The 20,825-nt window shown below is 39.6% G+C and overlaps 1 protein-coding gene across 1 annotated transcript in view; it reads right to left on the bottom strand.

Moving 5' to 3' along the window:
- Window positions 1-5,207: 5,207 nt before the first annotated feature.
- LOC124788297 (sulfotransferase 1C4) overlaps window positions 5,208-20,825 on the bottom strand; it is a 36,321-nt gene continuing 20,703 nt past the window's right edge. The window contains exons 6-7 of the mRNA XM_047255566.1: window positions 16,201-16,384; window positions 5,208-5,329 (exon numbers count right to left, since the gene is read on the bottom strand). Of these exons, the coding sequence (XP_047111522.1) occupies window positions 5,208-5,329; window positions 16,201-16,384 (306 nt within the window). The remainder of the gene's footprint in view (window positions 5,330-16,200; window positions 16,385-20,825) is intronic.

Below are 20,825 nucleotides of genomic sequence, written 5' to 3'. Positions count from 1 at the left end.
GTTGGATGATGCCTGATAGCTTAATACATGTCTCTTTCTTAATAACACCCTTTGTTTCCTGCATGACCATTTTGCAGCATTTTCTTTTACACTATAGTATTATAATTTACTTAAAAGGATATTGTGATTTACACAGTCAAATGCCTTTGACAGTTAACAAAATATACCAGTTGCCTGCAATTTTTAGTCTAATGAGTTAAGCACATTTTCACTGTAAGTGTAGATGGGCTTCTCAATATCAGAACCCTTTAGAAATCCGAATTGTGACTTTGACAGTATGTTATTTGAGATAAGATGGTTATAAAGCCGACTGTACATTAATTTTTCTAAAATTTTTGAGAATGCTGGCAAAAGTGAAACTGAATGGAAATTTTATGCTATTTCTTTATCTCCTTTCCTAACCAGTGGCTTAGCTACACCATATTTCAACAATTCAGGAAATATTCCACTGATAAACGACTGGTTACACATATAGCTTAATATGTTCCTTAACTCAGAATCACATTCTTTAATTAACTTTGTTGATATTTCATCATATCCACAAGATGTTTTTGATTTAAAATATTTTATGATGGACATTATTTCTGATGGGGTAGTGAGGGACAAATTCATATTATGGAAGTTACTTGAAATGTCTGGTCTGAGGTATTCCATAGCAGCATCTACAGAACCTGACAACCCCATCTTTTCAGTAACAGCTATAAAATGTTTATTGAAAAGTTCTGCAACACTATATACATCTGTCATCAATGTGTCATTTACTCTTAATGCTATTTGTCCCTCCTCATTTCTGGTTCTACTGGTTTCCTCCTTCGCTATATCCCATATTGCCTTTATTTTGTTATCTGATATGACTATCTTTTCCTTGTAATATATTTGCTTTGATGTCCATATTACAGTTTTTGATATTTTGCAGTATTTCTTGTAATGTGCTATAGCATCAACATCAGAACTGTTTCAGATTGACAGATACAGTTTTCTTTTTGTTTTACAAGATACCCCTATTCCTTGAGTAATCCATGGCTTCTTTGCAGACTTTGCTCTAACCTTGGTTAGTTTTGGGGGAAAACAGTGTCCAAATAAGGTAAGCACTTTATTAGTAAAAGTGTTATATTTTTCATTCATGCCATGAGCTACGAGCTCTGTAAACATCAGTCCAGTGAATGTCTCTGAGGAGTGTCCTAAACTAATCAATTTTTGGCTTATGGATTACCCTCTTGAGCTCAGATTTAAAAGATTTTATATACTGTTCAGTATTAACATTTAACAGAAGGAACTGCATGTCATGGTCTGAGGGGCCATTGACTATTGTTTTTGTTATATACTTTTGTTCATTGGACTTTTCTATAAAGATATTGTCAATGGCTGTTTGTGAGCAATTGGCTATCCTATAGCCTATACAATTGTTGACGTTTCCTAAAGGCATATTTTGTCACTTATCCCTGTCTTTGCACAAGCATAAACAGAAGCATTCTTGTTACTTTTCCTTAATGAAGGGGTATATGAAATGTGTGAATTAATTAATGTCACGTGGGGTAGCCGCGCAGTCTAGGATGCCTCGCCATGGCTTGTGCGGCTTCCCCCATCAGAAGTTCGAGTCCTTCCTCTGGCATGGATGTGTGTGTTGTCGTTAGTTTAAGTTAGATTAAGTAGTGTGTAAGCCTAAGGACTGACGACCTCAGCAGTTTGGTCCCTTAGGAACTTACCAAAAATTTTCAAAATTTCCAATTAATTAATGTCAGAAGAGGGTTACAGTAATATAGGCCCAGGTTACATCATCCAGGGTATAGGTAATATCCAACTGTAAGCAAGGATCAGCCCACACCAAATTTCTGTAAACAGAGTCTAATACTTGCCTTAGCACATCCAACATGAAACTAATGTGAATGAGGAAGGCTCTTTTCAAAGTACAAACTTTTCTTATAATTCATTAGCTTCCACATGAGTGGTACAAGCAGAAGTAGTATTAAGCAGTATACTGACTACATATTGTTGCACTACAGCGTACAGATTACGCTGTATGAGTTTCTTATACATTCACGCATTCCACATCCCTGAAGATTCTTTTTTTGATGGACTCTACTGAACACAAGGAATGAATGAATGAACAAATGAGGAAAAAATGCCAATACTAAATTAGTTGAAGAATTGCTTATGCAAAGCAGTAGGGAACAATACAAATTTAAGAATACATTACAGTGAAGCATAGCTTCAGTGAGGATATTGCTGCTGATTTAAGCATCAATGTGTTGCGTGAAAACTGTGAAGCATTAAAATTCATTGACATAATAAAAAAAATATTTTAAATTAAATTTGTTTGGAACCAGTGAGACAAAATGCTCAGTTTGCTACATATATTGGCACTATTATAACAAATTACATTTTTGAGGATGTGCACAATTTTTTTTTTCAGTCATTCAGCATTATTCATTGAGCTGCCCAGACCATGTAAGGAAGTTCTATGCAGAAAGAAATTTTAATCAGGAAAACATGATTTCATTTCATGACAAGCTGAGTGAGACAGAATAGCACCTTAAGCAAAATATTTCCAGTCCTGTGAATTTTAAATCATTCTGAAGTAGTGTTTTAAATGAATTCAATGAAATGATTCCACCTAAAACTTGTTTTAATAAGTGACAAATAAATTTAAATAGATTACTAAACACACAAAAATCTCTAGTACTAAGAAAAGACAGCTACATAAGAAGCCAAGATATAATAAAAATACTGATTTTATTGAATATGTTAGATAATACAAAATAACATTTAATAAAATTATCACGCCAGCAAAACAAATGGCAAATATATTAATTTTAAGACGTAAGAGTAAATCGAAGGCAGTTTCGTCAGTTGTGAAATCTGAATTAGATATTAGAGCCTCTAGTCACAAAATTTATAAAATCAAGTTTGAAAATGAAATTATTGTAAATCCAGCTCAAATTTCAGAATGCTACAATGAATTCTTCATTAATGTAGCTAAACCAGATGTCAATGTTGCAGATTATGACAATAAAGTATTTCCCTTCAGAGCAGTTAAATGTCTGAATGCCTCACACAATTAAAAACAGCATCAGCAGTAGAAATAGAAACACAGATATTGTGCAGGTTGGGATGGGATACCCACAAAAGTTTTCAAATTTCTGCATAAAATAATAGGAGAAAATTTCAACAAACTAAAAGCCAAGAACATTCTGACCATGACCCTAGATTCACTGAAAACAAAGCTAGATCATACTCCACCTCAGCAACACTACTACTCAGTTGAAGATATCACAAAGGATGAATTGAATATTTGAGCAAAATGTAGTTATCTCTTAATGTAAATATGTAAATGTTTCTTTTCACAGAAAAGTTACATTAATGTTTAAATACTACTCCACCTCATTAACTATAGTTTTATATCAGTGGAATTGTATTAATCATATTTCCACATGTCTCCAGTACTCTAATCAAATAATTAGCATATGTATGTTATAAGACAAATAAATCGCAATCCACAATACAACCTCGTTCCCAACATACAAATATCAACACTTTGACTGCATGTAAGATTGATTTTGAGTGATGATATGTATGTATGTTCAGTAACAACAGCCAGCAATATGCTATAAGTTGATCCTGTGTGACAGATCACTTCTAAAAACCTGAAAAAGATGTATTGATTCCATTATTTATGTAGGGTTTATAGACTTTATGAAAGTAGTCTAATATTTAGCAGCATATTTTATCATTAGCATTGATGTAGACTGTTGATCCAGACTCCTCTCTCTCATTCCTTGCTTCATACCTTCAGCCACTGGTGCAGTACTTTTCATCATTTTATTCTGCTGCTGCTTTTCTCTCACTCAGTGACCATACCAAGCAAGGTGGTGCAATGGTTAGCACACTGGATTCGCATTTGGGAGGATGACGGTTTGACCCCGTATCTGGCCATCCTGATTTAGGTTTTTTGTGATTTCCCTAAACTGCCTCAAGCAAATGCCAGGATGGTTCCTTTGAAAGAGCATGCCCGACTTCCTTCCCCATCCTTCCCTAGCCAATGAGACCAATGACCTCACAGTTTGGTCTCCTCTCCCCAAATCAACCAAACCCCAGTCAACTCAGTGAACATGCTTTCTACCCATGACCTCCACATTTTGCAATATTTCTTATGTATCTTCTATCCAATGTGGTACCCCCACACACACATACCTGTATGTAAGTTACATTATCATACAGATAGTAGAGTAACAGAAAATATGTTATAAAAATTAACATGCTGTCTGAATCGACATTTTAAGTAATTACAGCAATTAGTTAAACAACACTTCAAACTTCATTTGATTTTAACATACAGCTCAAGCACAGCTGGGCAACTGGTGGATTAACTTCAATCTGGCTCACAGAACAAATTCATGGAAGAGAGAATGTGGGTGTATCAGAACACTGCAGCTGTTGAAATTGAAGGTAATATTTAGTGAATTAGCTGCAACTAATTGCTTTTATAGGCATTTATTTTTCAAGTTTGATATTTAAAGATGCCCAACATCTAGTCTTCGGGTGTTTATATTTATTTGTGTGTTGTGAACATTGTTTCTTCACTAATGATGTTGTAAAATACCATAAGCAAGAAAACTTTTTCATGATGAGTAAACAAATATAAACATCTGAAGATTGGGTGACCATAAAATGAATGTACTCTCAAAAACATACACTTTGATATATAATTTGCTGGCGTGGCATGTTGGGAAAGAAGTGCCATTCATATCAGTGTGTTACTGCAAAAACATAAACGTCATGGACATTATAATTTTGACTTCATGCACTGGGAGTGCTGCTGTTGCATCACATGACTAGATGGCCAGTGAGTTTAATTACGTGAATGAGGCCCATGGGTCACCAAAGATTGCCCATCCTTGATCCAAAGCATCATCTCACTAGGGAAGATGAGGTTGTATACTGAACACAAAATATTCATGTCGAAGTGTAGCAAGCAGTCAACTTACATTCTAATTTATTTTATCTTTACAGGTACTTTAATAAGTGCACTGTTCTCACAGAGCAAGCATTACTTTTTAGAAGAGCACATTATCTGCAGCAGAAAATTTGTAACAAGCCTTCAACAGCTACACAAAATGTGGACATTCACAAGTAGTTCCTGTTGGTCTTCTACATTCCATTCAACTTGAGTAAAAAGAGACACCATTTAGCAAAACAAATTCTAATGTTTATTCTTCTACAAGTTTTACAGGAAATCTGAGGTCAGTGTGTTTCAAATTTTCTTTTATCCATTCATTTGCCCTTTTATCCAACTCAGGTGTGAACTCATCAATCCATGAACCATTTTGACCTGAAACATATTTTCATGTTTGAGACAGTCTAGTTCTATACAGTTTAAACACATCTGTTACTTATTATATCATATTTTTCCTTCTACTATTATATTATTACACCACATTACATTAGTCGTTTACTGTGAATCCCTAGGAGAGGGAAGCCAGGGATGCAGAAAGGAGTCATGACATATATTTTATTTAATTCTAATATAATGAAATGACTAAACATAATTAAATGATATTTTATAATATTGATAATAAATAACCTAAATGCTATAAATGTAGATTGCCTTTTGTAACACCTTCTGCATACATAAATACATAATATCTAGGTAATATTTTAGGAAAGTATTTTTGTATAGTGTAGCCAGACATGGAAGATAAACAGACAAGAAAACAAGAAAATCTTCTGTTGCACTACCACTGTGGATAGTTAAAAGTTCCCATCTCTGGGTGCAATTCCTCCTTCCACCAGTCTCTCCTGGACTTCCAGAACCTTCAATCCTTAGCCCTTACCCAACTTGTCCTGAATCTCTACACTACTTCATGTAACCACCACTCCCAACAGCTCCTATCTCTCTTCAAAGTTCTCCACCTCTCAAACCCTTGCTTGGAGAACACACTCAGGAACATCATCCTAGAAGCCAGCTGCAAACTTGAGTTCCATGCCACACACCACCTGAAAAAACTATCCACAGTGCTAGTGCAACACCTAAGAAGTGGGGTCCCTCTCCCTATCCCTCACAAACACCAACCACAACAGAACCTTCAACAAACCCCCCTCATAGCCAACAAACTTAGTCTAGCCACCCTACTCAATCTCCTCATCCCAGCACATACCCCACACAGACCAAATCTCAACTACAACCACAGTCAAATGCCACATATCACCAGTCCCAATTCAGTTCTAAACCTCTCATCCAGATCCCTCTCTCCTCCAGAGACATCTGTTCTACCAAAAGGCTTAACCTTTAGCCCAAGCCTAAATTCAACCAGACTGCCCTGGTTAAAGATCTCCTCTCATTCACCCGGAACCTCAACTGGAAATATCACTTCACTACCCAAACACAGCCCCCAAATACTAGACCCAGTGTTGAACCCTGTCTAGAACAGTTCCGACCGCCTTCTCAAAGGGATCCTCCTCCCCTGCCCCAAAACCATCCCTTGCAGACATTTCAGGAATTCCTCACATCCAGTGTTGCCTCCCAGTCCTTCTTGAAGAACATCCCGACAACCCCCAACATCACCCCAGCTGAATCCCGTGCCATTAAGGAGCTGAAAATAGACCGCTCTATTGTCATCCTCCCGGCAGATAAAGGCTCCACAACTGTCGTACTTGACCGTGTGGAGTATGTGGCAGAAGGACTGCGTCAACTCTCCGACACCTCAACCTACAAAGCTGTTACCCAGGATCCCATTCCCTCCATCCAGACTGAGCTGCAGAAAATCCTAAAAATCCAAGGTCCCTCACAAGGCCTCACAACGGCTTCCATAGACTTACTCACTCCACCTGAGCCACGTACCCCTACCTTCTACCTATTACTCAAAATCCACAAAGAGAACCATCCTGGCCGTCCCATTGTGGCAGGCTTCAAAGCTCCAACAGAACATATCTCAGCTCTGGTAGACCAACACCTCCAACCTATCACCTGCAGACTCCCATCCTACATCAAAGACACAAACCACTTCCTAGAATGCCTCAAATCCATTCCCACTCCTCTCACAACTGAAACCTTTCTTGTCACCATAGATGCTACATCCCTTTACACAATCATCCCACATACCCATGGTGTCTCTGCCCTTGAGCACTACCTCTCCCAACGCCCACCCGAAGATCTTCCAAAAACCTCATTCCTTATCACACTTACCAACTTCATCCTCACCCATAATTACTTCACTTTTGAAGGCCAGACCTACAAACAAATCAGGGGAACGGCCATGGGAACCAGGATGGTTCCGTCCTATGCCAACCTCTTCATGGGCCGCATGGAGGAAGCTTTCCTGAAGACCCAACAGCTGCTTCCCCTGGCCTGGTATAGGTTTATAGATGACATCTTTGTGGTCTGGACTCATGGTGAAGAAACACTCCTTAATTTCCTCCATAACCTCAACTCCTTTTCGAATCTGAATTTCACCTGGTCCTTCTCCAAAACCCAAGCCACCTTCCTGGATGTTGACCTTCATCTTGTTGAAGCTCACATCCACACCTCTGTCCATATCAAACCCACAAACAAACAACAGTACCTTCACTTTGATAGCTGCCATCGATTCCACATCAAACGCTCCCTTCCCTACAGCCTAGGTATTCATGGCAAACGTATCTGCTCCAGTGACGAATCCCTCAACAGTTACACCAATAACCTAATCAGTGCTTTCCTCTCCCGCAACTATCCTGCAGACCTTGTCCACAAACAGATCTCCCGAGCAATACATTCCTCCCCGTCCAACAACAATGTTCCTATCCCCAGACCACACAGAAGCATCCCCCTTGTCACCCAATATTATCCTGGCCTCAAAAACATCAACAAATTACTCCGCCAGGGATATGACTTTCTCTAGCCAACCCCTGAAATGAGATCACCCCTTGACAAAATTCTCCCCACACCACCCAGAGTTGCCTTTCATCACCCCCCTAACCTCCATAACATCCTTGTTAAACCCTACAATATTCCCAGACTACCTTCTCTACCCAGCGGTTCCTACCCCTGTAACCGACCCCGCTGCAAAACCTTCCCCATGCATCCCCCTACAACCACCTACTCCAGCCCCGCTACTGGTAAAACATACACAATTCAAGGCAGGGCCATGTGTGAAACTACACATGTCATTTATCAACTGACATGCCTGCACTGCACAGCCTTTTACATCGGTATGACAACAACTAAACAGGCTGAGCGCATGAACGGACACAGACGAACTGTCCACCTAGGAGATGTCCAATACCCAGTAGCAGAGCATGCCCTCCAGCATAATTCTAGGGACCTAGGAACCTGCTACACTGTATGTTCCATTAGGCTTCTCCCACCCAACACCAGTCCCTCTGAACTGCGAAGATGGGAACTTGCACTCCAATACATCCTTTCATCCCGCCATCCCCCTGGACTGAACCTACATTAAACAACCTCACCCCCATTTACTCTTCGGTCTTCTCCTCTTTCCCTTTCCTCTTTAGCCATTCACGCATCTTTTCAAACTACATAGTTGTGTTTATCTTTATACTATATACCTCTTTACTTCTGTATGCATCCTCTTTGGTTTGAAGCTGGCACAGTAGTCACATTAGAATACCTTTGGCTTCCCTCTGACAACCATGCCTCCATCCTTGCTACCCTCCCTGTTTTCCTTTCCCTGTTGCTTCATAACCTGGGTTGTGAGTAACTGAATCTACTTTCCCTTCTTCCCTTTCTTTCCCCTCTCTCCTCCCTGATGAAGGAACATTTGTTCCAAAAGCTAGGAACGTAAATTTTTGGCTCTGTTTTTTGTGTATCTATCGGCTGTACTGAGCTGAGGTAAGTACTGGCCAGCCCCTCTATCTCTTTGTTAGACATTTTATATTGCTAGATAAGTTTTCAAAAATTTTACTTGTAGCGTTGTGCACCTCCTTTTGTGCTGAAGACAACTTTACTATGGAGTAATGAATGTCATTTTTACTTCTGGTATTGTAATTATGAACATCACTGTTCCTTTTGAATTGCAGTGGATATTTGCAACATACTTCATGAAGGAATATAAATATATTGTGAAGCTGTAGTCCTAATACATAACTCCTTACAGAGATGTCTACATGATGATTATGTGTGAGCACTAAATATTATTCTTACAGCACGTTTTTGAGCTACACTTTCTAGCTTCAAGAAGAGCTACCCCAGAACATTATCCCCTGTGACAGTACTGAATGAAAATATGCAAAATATGTCAACATACTGATTTGTCCCTCACCAAGATTTCCAATTATTTTAAGTGCAAATGTAGCTGAGCTAAGATGTTTTAGGAACTTCAATACCGTATGTACTTTTTTCAGTTTAAATTCTCATTGATACGGACACCTAAGAATTTTGAAATCTCCACCCTATTTATTATTTCCATGCCATGTGTTACACTTGTCATTGGTGTAACAAAATGATTCAAATGGCTCTGACCACTATGGGACTTAACATCTGAGGTCATCAGTCCCCTAGACTTGTTGTTATTGTGGTCTTCAGTCCTGAGACTGGTTTGATGCAGCTCTCCATGCTACTCTATCCTGTGGAAGCTTCTTCATCTCCCAGTACTTACTGCAGCCTACATCCTTCTGAATCTGCTTAGTGTATTCATCTCTTGGTCTCCCTCTACGATTTTTACCCTCCACACTGCCCTCCAATACTAAATTGGTGATCCCTCGATGTCTCAGAATATGTCATACCAACCGATCCCTTCTTCTAGTCAAGTTGTGCCACAAGCTCCTCTTCTCCCCAATTCTATTCAATACCTCCTCATTAGTTATGTGATCTACCCATCTAATCTTCAGCATTCTTCTGTAGATCCATTTTTCGAAAGCTTCTATTCTCTTCTTGTCTAAACTATTTATCTTCCATGTTTCACTTCCATACATGGCTACACTCCATACAAAAACTTTCAGAAATGACTTCCTGACACTTAAATCTATGCTCAATGTTAACAAATTTCTCCTCTTCAGAGACACTTTCCTTGCCATTGCCAGTCTACATTTTATATCCTCTCTACTTCGACCATCATCAGTTATTTTGCTCCCCAAATAGCAAAACTCCTTTACTACTTTAAGTGTCTCACTTCCTAATCTAATTCCCTCAGCATCACCTGACTTAATTCGACTACATTCCATTATCCTCATTTTGCTTTTGTTTATGTTCATCTTATACCCTCCTTTCAAGACACTGCCCATTCTGCTCAACTGCTCTTCCAAGTCCTTTGCTGTCTCTGACAGAATTACAATGTCATCGGCAAACCTCAAAGTTTTTATTTCTTCTCCATGGATTTTAATACCTACCCCGAACTTTTCTTTTGTTTCCTTTATTGCTTGCGCAATATACAGATTGAATAACATCGGGGATAGGCTACAACCCTGTCTCACTCCCTTCCCAACCACTGCTTCCCTTTCATACCCCTCGAATCTTATAACTGCCATCTGGTTTCTGTACAAATTGTAAATAGCCTTTCACTCTCGGTATGTTACCCCTGCAACCTTCAAAATTTGAAAGAGAGTATTCCAATCAACATTGTCAAAAGCTTTCTCTAAGTCTACAAATGCTAGAAACGTAGGTTTGCCTTTCCTTAATCTTTATTCTAAGATAAGTCATAGGGTCAGTATTGCCTCATGTGTTCCAACATTTCTACGGAATTCAAACTGATCTTTCCTAAGGTTGCTTCTATCAGTTTTTCCATTCGTATGTAAAGAATTCGCATTAGTATTTTGCAGCTGTGACTTATTAAACTGATAGTTCGGTAATTTTCACATCTGTCAACACCTGCTTTCTTTGGGATTGGAATTATTATAGTCTTCTTGAAGTCTGAGGGTATTTCGCCTGTCTCATACATCTTTCTCACCAGATGGTAGAGTTTTGTCAGGAATGGCTCTCCCAAGGCTGTCAGTAGTTCTATTGGAATGTTGTCTACTCCGGGGGCCTTGTTTCGACTAGGGTCTTTCAGTGCTATGTCAAACTCTTCACGCACTATCATATCTCCCACTTCATCTTCATCTACATCCTCTTCCATTTCCATAATATTGTCCTCAAGTACATTGCCCTTGTATAGACCTTCTATATAAACCTTCCCTCTTTCTGCTTTCCCTTCTTTGCTTAGAACTGGGTTTCCATCAAAGCTCTTGATATTCATGCAAGTGGTTCTCCTTTCTCCAAAGGTCGCTTTAATTTCCCTGTAGGCAGTATCTATCTTACCCCTAGTGAGATAAGCCTCTACATCCTTACATTTGTCCTCTAGCCATCCCTGCTTAGCCATTTTGTGCTTCCTGTCGATATCATTTTTGAGATGTTTGTATTCCTTTTTGCCTGCTTCGTTTACTGCATTTTTATATTTTCTCCTTTCATCAATTAAATTCAATATTTCTTCTGTTACCCAAGGGTTTCTACTAGCCCTCATCTTTTTACCTATTTGATCCTCTGCTGCCTTCACTATTTCATCCCTCAAAGCTACCCATTCTTCTTCTTCTGTATTTCTTTCCCCCATTCCTGTCAATTGTTCCCTTATGCTCTCCCTGAAAGTCTGTACAACCCATAGTTTAGTCAGTTTATTCAGGTCCCATCTCCTTAAATTCCCACCCTTTTGCAGTTTCTTTAGTTTTAATCTACAGTTCATAACCAATAGATTGTGGCCAGAATCCACATCTGCCCCTGGAAATGTCTTACAATTTAAAACCTGGTTCCTAAATCTCTGTCTTATCATTATATAATCTATCTGATACCTTTTAGTATCTCCAGGGTTCTTCCATGTATACAACCTTCTTTCATGATTCTTAAACCAAGTGTTAGCTATGATTAAGTTATGCTCTGCGCAAAATTCAACCAGGTGGCTTCCTCTTTCATTTCTTACCCCCAATCCATATTCACCTACTACATTTCCTTCTCTCCCTTTTCCTTCTCTTGAATTCCAGTCACCCATGACTATTAAATTTTCATCTCCCTTCACTACCTGAATAATTTCTTTTATCTCATCATACATTTCATCAATTTCTTCGTCATCTGCAGAGCTAGTTGGCATATAAACTTGTACTGCTACTGTAGTAGGCATGGGCTTCATGTCTATCTTGGTCACAATAATGTGTCCACTAAGCTGTTTGTAGTAGCTTACCTGCACTCCTATTTTTTTTATTCATTATTAAACCTAATCCTGCATTACCCCTATTTGATTTTGTGTTTATAACCCTGCATTCACCTGACGAAAAGTCTTGTTCTCCTGCCACCGAACGTCACTAATTCCCACTATATCTAACTTTAACCTATCCATTTCCCTTTTTAAATTTTCTAACCTACCTGCCCGAATAAGGGATCTGACATTCCACGCTCCGATCCGTAGAACGCCAGTTTTCTTTCTCCTGCTAACAACGTCCTCTTGGGTAGTCCCCGCTCGTAGATCTGAATGGGGGACTATTTTACCTCTGGAATATTTTACCCAAGAGGACGCCATCATCATTTAATCATACAGTAAAGCTGCATGCCCTTGGGAAAAATTACGGCTGTAGTTTCCCCTTGCTTTCAGCCGTTCGCAGTACCAGAACAGCAAGGCCATTTTGGTTAGTGTTACAGGGCCAGGTCAGTCAATTATCCAGACTGTTGCCCCTGCAACTACTGAAAAGGCTGCTGCCCCTCTTCAGGAAGCACACGTTTGTCTGGCCTCTCAACAGATACCACTCCGTTGTGGTTGCACCTATTGTACGGCTATCTGTATCGTTGAGGCACGCAAGCCTTCCCACCAACGGCAAGGTCCATGGTTCATGGGGGGGGGGCTAGACTTAGAACTACTTAAACCTAACTAACCTAAGGACATCACACACATCCATGCCCGAGGCTAGATTCGAACCTGCGACCACAGCGGTCGCACGGTTCCAGACTGAAGCGTCTAGAACCACTCGGCCGCATCAGCCAGCTTGGTGTAACACTCTGATTGTGTAGAAATGAATATTTTGTGTCTTTTTAAAAAGAAGGATGAGACCATTCACAGAAAATCAGTCACTAATACTTTTAAGAAGATTGTTTACCATTTCTTCTGTTTCTTTATGCTTGGCTTGATTACGATATTAGTGTGCAAAAGACATGCAAAAACAATGTAATTCTGCTTGTTGTATGTTAGACGGAAGATCGTTTGCATATATAAGGAACAATAGCAGACCTAAGATTCAGCCTTGGGGAACCCCATACATGATTTCTCCCCAGTCAGAATAATGTTGTAAGGACTACATTGGTCGAATTACTAACCACAACTTTGTGCATTCTTTTTGTTATATCTGACGTTATCTATTGGCTGACTATATTATCAGTCCCACAAAATTTCAGTTTATCTAGGAGACGACTGTGATTCACAGTCAGATCCATTAGATAGGTCACAGAAAATACTAACCACCACTATTTGATGCTTCTCAAATTTGGTGAGTTAGCATGTAAATAGCATTCTCAGTAGAGCAACTCTTCTTAAATCCAAACTGTGATTTGCTTAGGATATTATTACTGCTCAGGTGAGATAATATTTTAGAATAGTTTTGGAAAATGATGTCAGCAGTTAAAAGAAACAAAGACTAGCATGGGGAAGACTGTTATGGAGAGCTGCATGAAACCAATTTTTAGACTGAAGACCAAGACACAACATAACCTAAAACATTAATTTTTAGGGTTTGTGTGAAGAGACTCTTCATTGGAATAGAAGAAGTTCCCCAACAATATTTTCTTATCTATTATGACGTGATTCTTCTTTCTTTTTTTCTTTTCTAGTTTATTTTGAATTCTTTTTTCTGTCAGTTCACACTTGTTTTGTAATAGTTTGTTTTAACAAATGTTTCTTCTTCAGTATGTAGTGTAGACTTTATGATTCTTGGTAACCAATTTGCAACTTGCAGAATGCATCTTTAGTAGGCATTTTGTGGAAACACTGGTGACGGAGGAGCCTGCAAATATTTATTGGCACGTGGGCAGAGGCCTGGCATGTCTGGATGTCGGACAAGTGGCTTGCACTTCAGTATCAGTACTCCTGATGAACTGTGCACAGTAACTGATGAAAATCTGAAACCCATCCATTTGTAGTTGCTAATCAGAAGCCATGGCGGGGTGGGGTATGGGCATGGAGCGTGTGTGAGCAAGCAAGGCATGCTGGGGCTGTGTGGAACATGTCAGGGGTAAGCATGGAACAGATTACCAAATCTGGGCTGATCGTCATGTCCACCAGTGTGGGAATAAGTTTTTTCCTCACTTGTTCTGCTAGTGGCTATCATAAAGCTAACTGCTAAGGGGTAGGCATGTTGGGTATGGAAGGAGAGAAAACAATTTAAGTGCACTCGCATACAAATGGTCCATTTAGTGGAATGAAATGTACTTGGTGGATGGAGGCTATTTAGCAGATTATCATACTAGATTGCTGACAGAAATACGTCAACAAGAGAATATACAAAGATGCAGAGATGGACGAATGTACACGATGGTCCAGCTGTTGTGTCTAGGCCAGACACATCTCACTAATAACACAAATCTACATCCTCAGTTTAAGGTGAGAGGTTAAATGGAATAGTTATGAGGTGAATGTCTAACTACCAGTTCACTTGAAGGGGCGTTAATAAAGGCAACATTATTTTGACATGTATAGGAAGGCCACTTATGGAGAAGTATATAAAGACTTGCAAGCATGCTCTGGTGGGCACACACACTGCACCATTTATTGGAGTGTCTGGAAGGTGCCGGACTGCTGTCTTGCTGGTATTAATGTTGGTGGTAATTGAGAAGCAATGCTCAATGTCACATCTGGAATAACTGTCTGGGCAAGGGGGACATGGTTGCCTGATTATTTAAAGAGGTAGGCCCACTGGTTCTCCATCATAATGTGAGTAGCCTGTAATGTTCAGCTACAATGTCAGATGGATTGTTTTCTGGACATCCATTTGGGAAGTGTCAGTTGTGGGATAAAGGCTTCTGTCTGCACTTTCTACCTTGAAAAACCCACCTACAGCAAAAACATAACTGGGGAGAGAATCCACGTCATGCTAGGGTCCTCATTACATACTAATGGTCTGGCACATGCCCATGCATCTTCTGCTGTAGCTTTTGTCATCTGCTTGAGCAGACAAGTGGCAGGTGTGAACATTGGGAAGTGTGTCATCACAGTTGCATACAGAAGTTGATTTGAAAGATTCATTTAGTTTCTTAAGATTTACTACTCTCCTTTGTCCTTTCTATTTAAAATATCATCTAATGATGAGTTTCTAAGAAGCCAAAACCAGGAGTAACATTTGTGTGACCTGATACTGAAAAGATACAGTAAAAGAATTTTGTACATCCTTTTTATTTATAGAGCTTCCTATGTTTGATGGAAAATGTTCTTTCACATTCACTTATTTCCCCAAGCTACAGTATTTTCCAGTACTGGTAGCTGCTTAGCACTTTTTTTTTTTTTTTTTTTTGGAAGGCTTTAAAAAGACGTAGTGAAAACATTGGAAAGCATTGGGTCTGGATAGATACTGCCTTAGTCTCACTGAACCCTGCTGATTCTTAACTGTGCAAGTAACTTCTTTCCAGATGCATTCAGATGGAGACCATACTATAGATGATGCATCAGTTACATCTACGGCTAGTTATGTATGTCTCTCTCCTGCCTCCTCTCCTCCCAAGTGACTCTTGAAGCTTTGCATTAGCAAGTTCCACATTGCACCTTACCCAAGTTTTGCATTACTCCTCAAAGAGTGACAGTATTGTCACACTTGTGAGAGGAGCATTGTCAGTTTTGTGACTGGTGCCAGTTGTTGATTCAATAAGTGATGCCAACTGTTGTCTGCAACTCCAGCTAAAATTATATTACGATTTTTCCAAGGTACTTGGGAGAAAGGAAGGAAGATGAGAATTTAATCCCCTGCTCACTTACAGTATTGAAGTATTGTAGTTTTCATTAATATATGCAAAAGAAATGGAAATGTTAATGAAACACCTAAGATGAGCACATTGTATTTCATGTGGCAGAGGAGCAGGATCCAAAAAAGGAGGATGCTTCTATTTTGAAGGGAGAAAACTAAATGTTCGTCTTCTTTCTTGTTAGATTCACAATAAATTTTATATTTCACAAGTGATGCATCTGAATCGGGCAGTAAATTCTATGACCTAATAAAAAAAGCAGGTAAAGTTGATAGTAGCTGAGATAATGCTTGACTTGTTAATAATACCTTTCCTTATAAAATCCTGCTCTCCATTCTGCAGCAGTCCAATGTCTTTCAGCTGATCCATGTTGACTGCTGTGTTTTTACGGAAATTATTTATATGCAAATATGATGTGAGCTCTGATACCTGTTCATCAGTTAGAGATTTCCCAAGAAAGTCTGCCACTCTTTCAACAGTTTCTGAAATGTCCTGCAAGGAGTTAGTGATTAGTTTAAATACACTTTCAGCACATGAACTACAACCGTATATTCATTAAAGCTTTTAATGCTTATACCTTAAGTTAAACTATCACAATAGTATCAATAGACACAACAAGCCATAAATGACTATGGGAACACACACACACACACACACACACACACACACACACACACACACAAACCATGGCACATGAATTCCTGTCCTGCTGCAAGTGCATTTAAAAAGTGACTGTCAGAAATAAAGGAGCATTGTGGGCAAACCTGGAAGTTTAAATGAAAATTTAAGATAACCTGATTAGAGATTCCTTCTACAAATGAACTGATGATCGCAGAAATGTTTGGTTTTCCAAATTGAGATGAAATTCAATTTTTTTTGTACACATCTCATATATAAACTCTTTTGGTGTACTCTCCTTCTGAAATTGATCTCAATTGCACTTCCTAAGAATACAAATTGGGAAAAAGCTTATGTTGCTTCTCCACTAAATGAATATCGACTGATGATTGATTATACTTAGAGAAGGTAAGTATTTCATTATCAAAGCAGATGGATCTCAATGTAGCAATCACTCTTTACTCTCTATATGAAAACAAACATGCAAATACCACAAAACATCTGACATGTTCAACACTTTTTTTCTATTGAGCAGTAACAATCTTTCCTACTGATTTTATGGCTGCAGGAATTTTCTTAAGCAGCCTTTCCACCAACTATGACAATCCAAAATGTGTGGGAGATTCAAATTTCATCACTTGTCTTAACGTATGATTAGGGCCTCGTAGTGTTTTAGAACATACATGCAGTCAAATGAATAGCGATTTTCCTTTATTGTACCACAATCCCATTTATTGGGAAGACAGGAATGGCCACTGATCAGAAGTAATGTATTATTTTGTTTATGTGGCCTGTCAGAGTAGGACAGAATCAAATCATTGAGTGGTTGCAGATTTCCTCGGACAACCATAATAAAAAAGGTTTCTTTTTGGAATCCTTCCTAAAAACCCAGAATTCTAAACCTCTCAGCTGGTTCAGATTCATTGATGACATCTTTGCTATCTGGATTGAAAGTGAGGACACCTTATTCACATTCCTCCAGAACCTCAACAACTTCTCCCCCATTTGCTTTACCTGGTCCTACTCAACCCAACAAGCCACCTTCCTAGATGTTGACCTTCACCTCAGAGATGGCAACATCAGTACCTCTGTCCATATCAAACCTATTAACCACCAGCAATACCTCCACTTCGACAGCTGCCATCTATTCCATACCAAGAAGTCCTTTCTGTACAGCCTAGACACCCATGGTCATCGCATCTGCAGTGATGAGCAGTCCCTCTCAGAATATACCGAGGGTCTCACTGAAGCCTTCACTGACCGTAATTATCCTCCCATCCTTGCACAAAAACAAATCTCCCGTGCCTTATCTTTCTAGTCTCCCACCACCTCCCAAAGTCCCACAGTCCGGCCACAGAGAAGCATTCTCCTAGTAACTCAGTACCATCCAGGACTGGAGCAACTGAATTACATTCTACGCCAGTGTTTCAATTACCTCTTGTTGTACCCTGAAATGAGAAATGTCCTGCCCACTATGCTTCCCACTCCTCCTACTGTGGTATTCTGCTGTCCACCGAACCTACACAATATACTCATCCGTCCTTACACAACCCCTGCTCCCAATCCCTTACCTCATGGCTCATACCCCTGCAATAGACCTAGATCCAAGACCTGTCCCATTCATCCTCCTACCATCACTTACTCCAGTCCAGTCACTAACATCACCTATCCCATCAAGGGCAGAGTTACCTGTGAAACCAACCATGTGATTTACTAGGTAAGCTGCAACCGCTGTGCTGCATTCTATGTAGGCATGACAACCGACAAGCTGTCTGTCCACATGAATGGCCACCGACGAACTATGGCCAAAAAACAAGTGGACCACCCTGTTGCTGAATACGCTGCCAAACATGATATCCCTCATCTCAATGACTGCTTCACAGCCTGTGCCATATGGATCCTTCCCACCAACACCAGCTTTTCTGAATTGCGCAGGTGGGAACTTTCCCTGCAATACATCCTATGTTCCCATGACCATCCTGGCCTAAACCTTCATTAGTCACTGCCCTCACCCATCCAGCCCCATCCCTGTTCCCATTCCAGCACTACACAGCCGTCATTTCACCGCCACAACCAGTCTTTTAATTTCTTTTTACTTCTATCCTTTTGTTACTTATCCCCTCCCCCCTCCGCACCTTCTCTCCTGCCCTCCATCTAAACTGCAACACTTCACTGTCCACCACTCCCACCATACTATCCCTCCCCCTCCCTGCCCCAGCCTCCTCCTTACCCCCATCCAGTCACCACTCCCATAATGCACTGGTGCTGCTGCTCGCAATGTAGTTTCAACTCTCTGAGACTGCAGACATGTGTGCAAGTTACATTTGCATTTGTGTGTGTGTGTGTGTGTGTGTGTGTGTGTGTGTGTCTACTGCTGACAAAGGCCTCAATGGCCAAAAGCTATAATTGTGTGAATCTTTTTGTTGTGCCTATCGCAACTCAGTATCTCCGCTATATGGTGAGTAGCAACTTTCCTTTTTCTGGTATTGTTACATTCCATCCTGGATTTTCCATTGTTTGAACTTTCTTTATTTTGTTGCTTATAGGAGTAAAGATTCATTTATGTATGAGAAAAAAACATGCTACCAACTTCACTGACAATTTGCTTTCCCTTCACACAAAAATAATTTAGACATTTTGGTCTTTAAGTTATCAAATCAACCAACTCATAGATATCTTGAATGCAAATTTTTGGTAACTCTGTATAAAGCCAAACAGGAGACTGACAATTTCATCATGTTGCAACCACAATTTAGTTATGTGCTTTAGTTTCCCATACAACTTACTTGCTGACATTTTGTAAACTTGTAGCTCTCTTTTAGCTGTTTTTCTTGCAGAGAATGTAATTATATGCCTCCACATTTTGGAAAGACCTCCTCACATTTCATGCTGGCATCAACTTCAGTTTGACCAAATCTCAGATCAAAGTTTTCATTAAAGCCAAGAAAATACAAGTAATGGTGCTGTTGCACAGCAGAATAGTAACTACAGGAATAAAATTTCATTTCTAACTGACGGAAACATTGCTAAGTGGGGCACATCTGCTGGCTATGCAACTGTGTCATAACCGAATGTCAACATGGTAGATGTGAAGTACAAACGAGCTGGGAGCTAAATTCATCAGACTATGTGAACAGGAAGCCAAGAACAATTGATTCAAAATTTGACAAGAGTGTGGAGCAAACAGAACGCTATACCATAACGAGGCTAAATGTAGTAATTTCACCTAGAAATGTCATAAGAACACCTTTCAGGGTGCAAACTTCATATAAAGGAATGCTCTGAACCTCTGAAGTTACACACTAGATCAGCCAATAGCACTGATAGGCTCAGAGAACGAGAGCACACATGGTCAAGTGGTCAAGATCGGGGGAAAGGGGCGGGGGATGTATCGGTTGGTGTTGCTACGCTTATCTTTGCTTCAGTATTTGAGTTTTACCTACGTTACCATCATATGTTAAGTCCTATTGGCTCTCAATGATGTCATTCAACAGGTGAGGGGTGCAACTTTGTCTTTATAATACACAGCATTTTGACACTATCTAGCAGTTACCAGTGGTGTTCTCCAACACCTCCCAATGCGCCACCTCTCTGCTCACCATCTGATAGTATAAAAACATTTTATTTTATTAAGTCTGTCAATCCACATTTATTATGTAGATGAAGTGTGTAATTTTGATACCTGTTTCCCTCTCAAGAATATCAATGGTTAACATTTCAGAGAGATGGTCTGAAGATGATTTTTGATAAAATCAAAACCAGTTACCACTTTGAAATGTGATATTAAGTTTTTAATAAATCCTTGCAATTAAGACAGATTAGTATTTTAACTGATTTTGTGTTTAGCTGCAGAACAGGATCAACAACTGGAGACCTCAACGTTATCTAAACTAGAAACAAATATGATCAGAGACACTAACTTTGGTGGGGAAGCGGAGGGGGGACAAGGTGCTTTGTGCCCCTCCCCAAATATTTAGAAGTAGGGGCTTCGCTTCTCCAATGTTCAAATATACACTTCTCACCACCACCCCCCACCTCTTTACTGGAAAATCTGTTAAACTTGCATTTACACTGTTGCATAAGAGTACATAATAAATAAGAATGAAAAAGTGCTGCTACTGCTCTAACCTGTTCGTATAATGAGCTGTCATTCTGAGAGGGTTTCCCCTGCAACTGTATTGATCTCGTATTTTTATTTTGCACCTATAAAGAGGCATGTGGGGAGCAGAAGCTTATGATCAGACTGTTGCACATGTGCTTTTTGAACAATCCTCTCCTCTTTCTTGTAGAGCAGCCAACTTACAGTTTATAAAAG

This window comes from Schistocerca piceifrons, chromosome 1, assembly GCF_021461385.2.
Source record: "Schistocerca piceifrons isolate TAMUIC-IGC-003096 chromosome 1, iqSchPice1.1, whole genome shotgun sequence".
NCBI classification, from domain to species: domain Eukaryota; kingdom Metazoa; phylum Arthropoda; class Insecta; order Orthoptera; family Acrididae; genus Schistocerca; species Schistocerca piceifrons.
The sequence above is the reverse complement of the archived record's forward strand: the minus strand, read 5'-3'. Positions and strand labels throughout refer to the sequence as shown.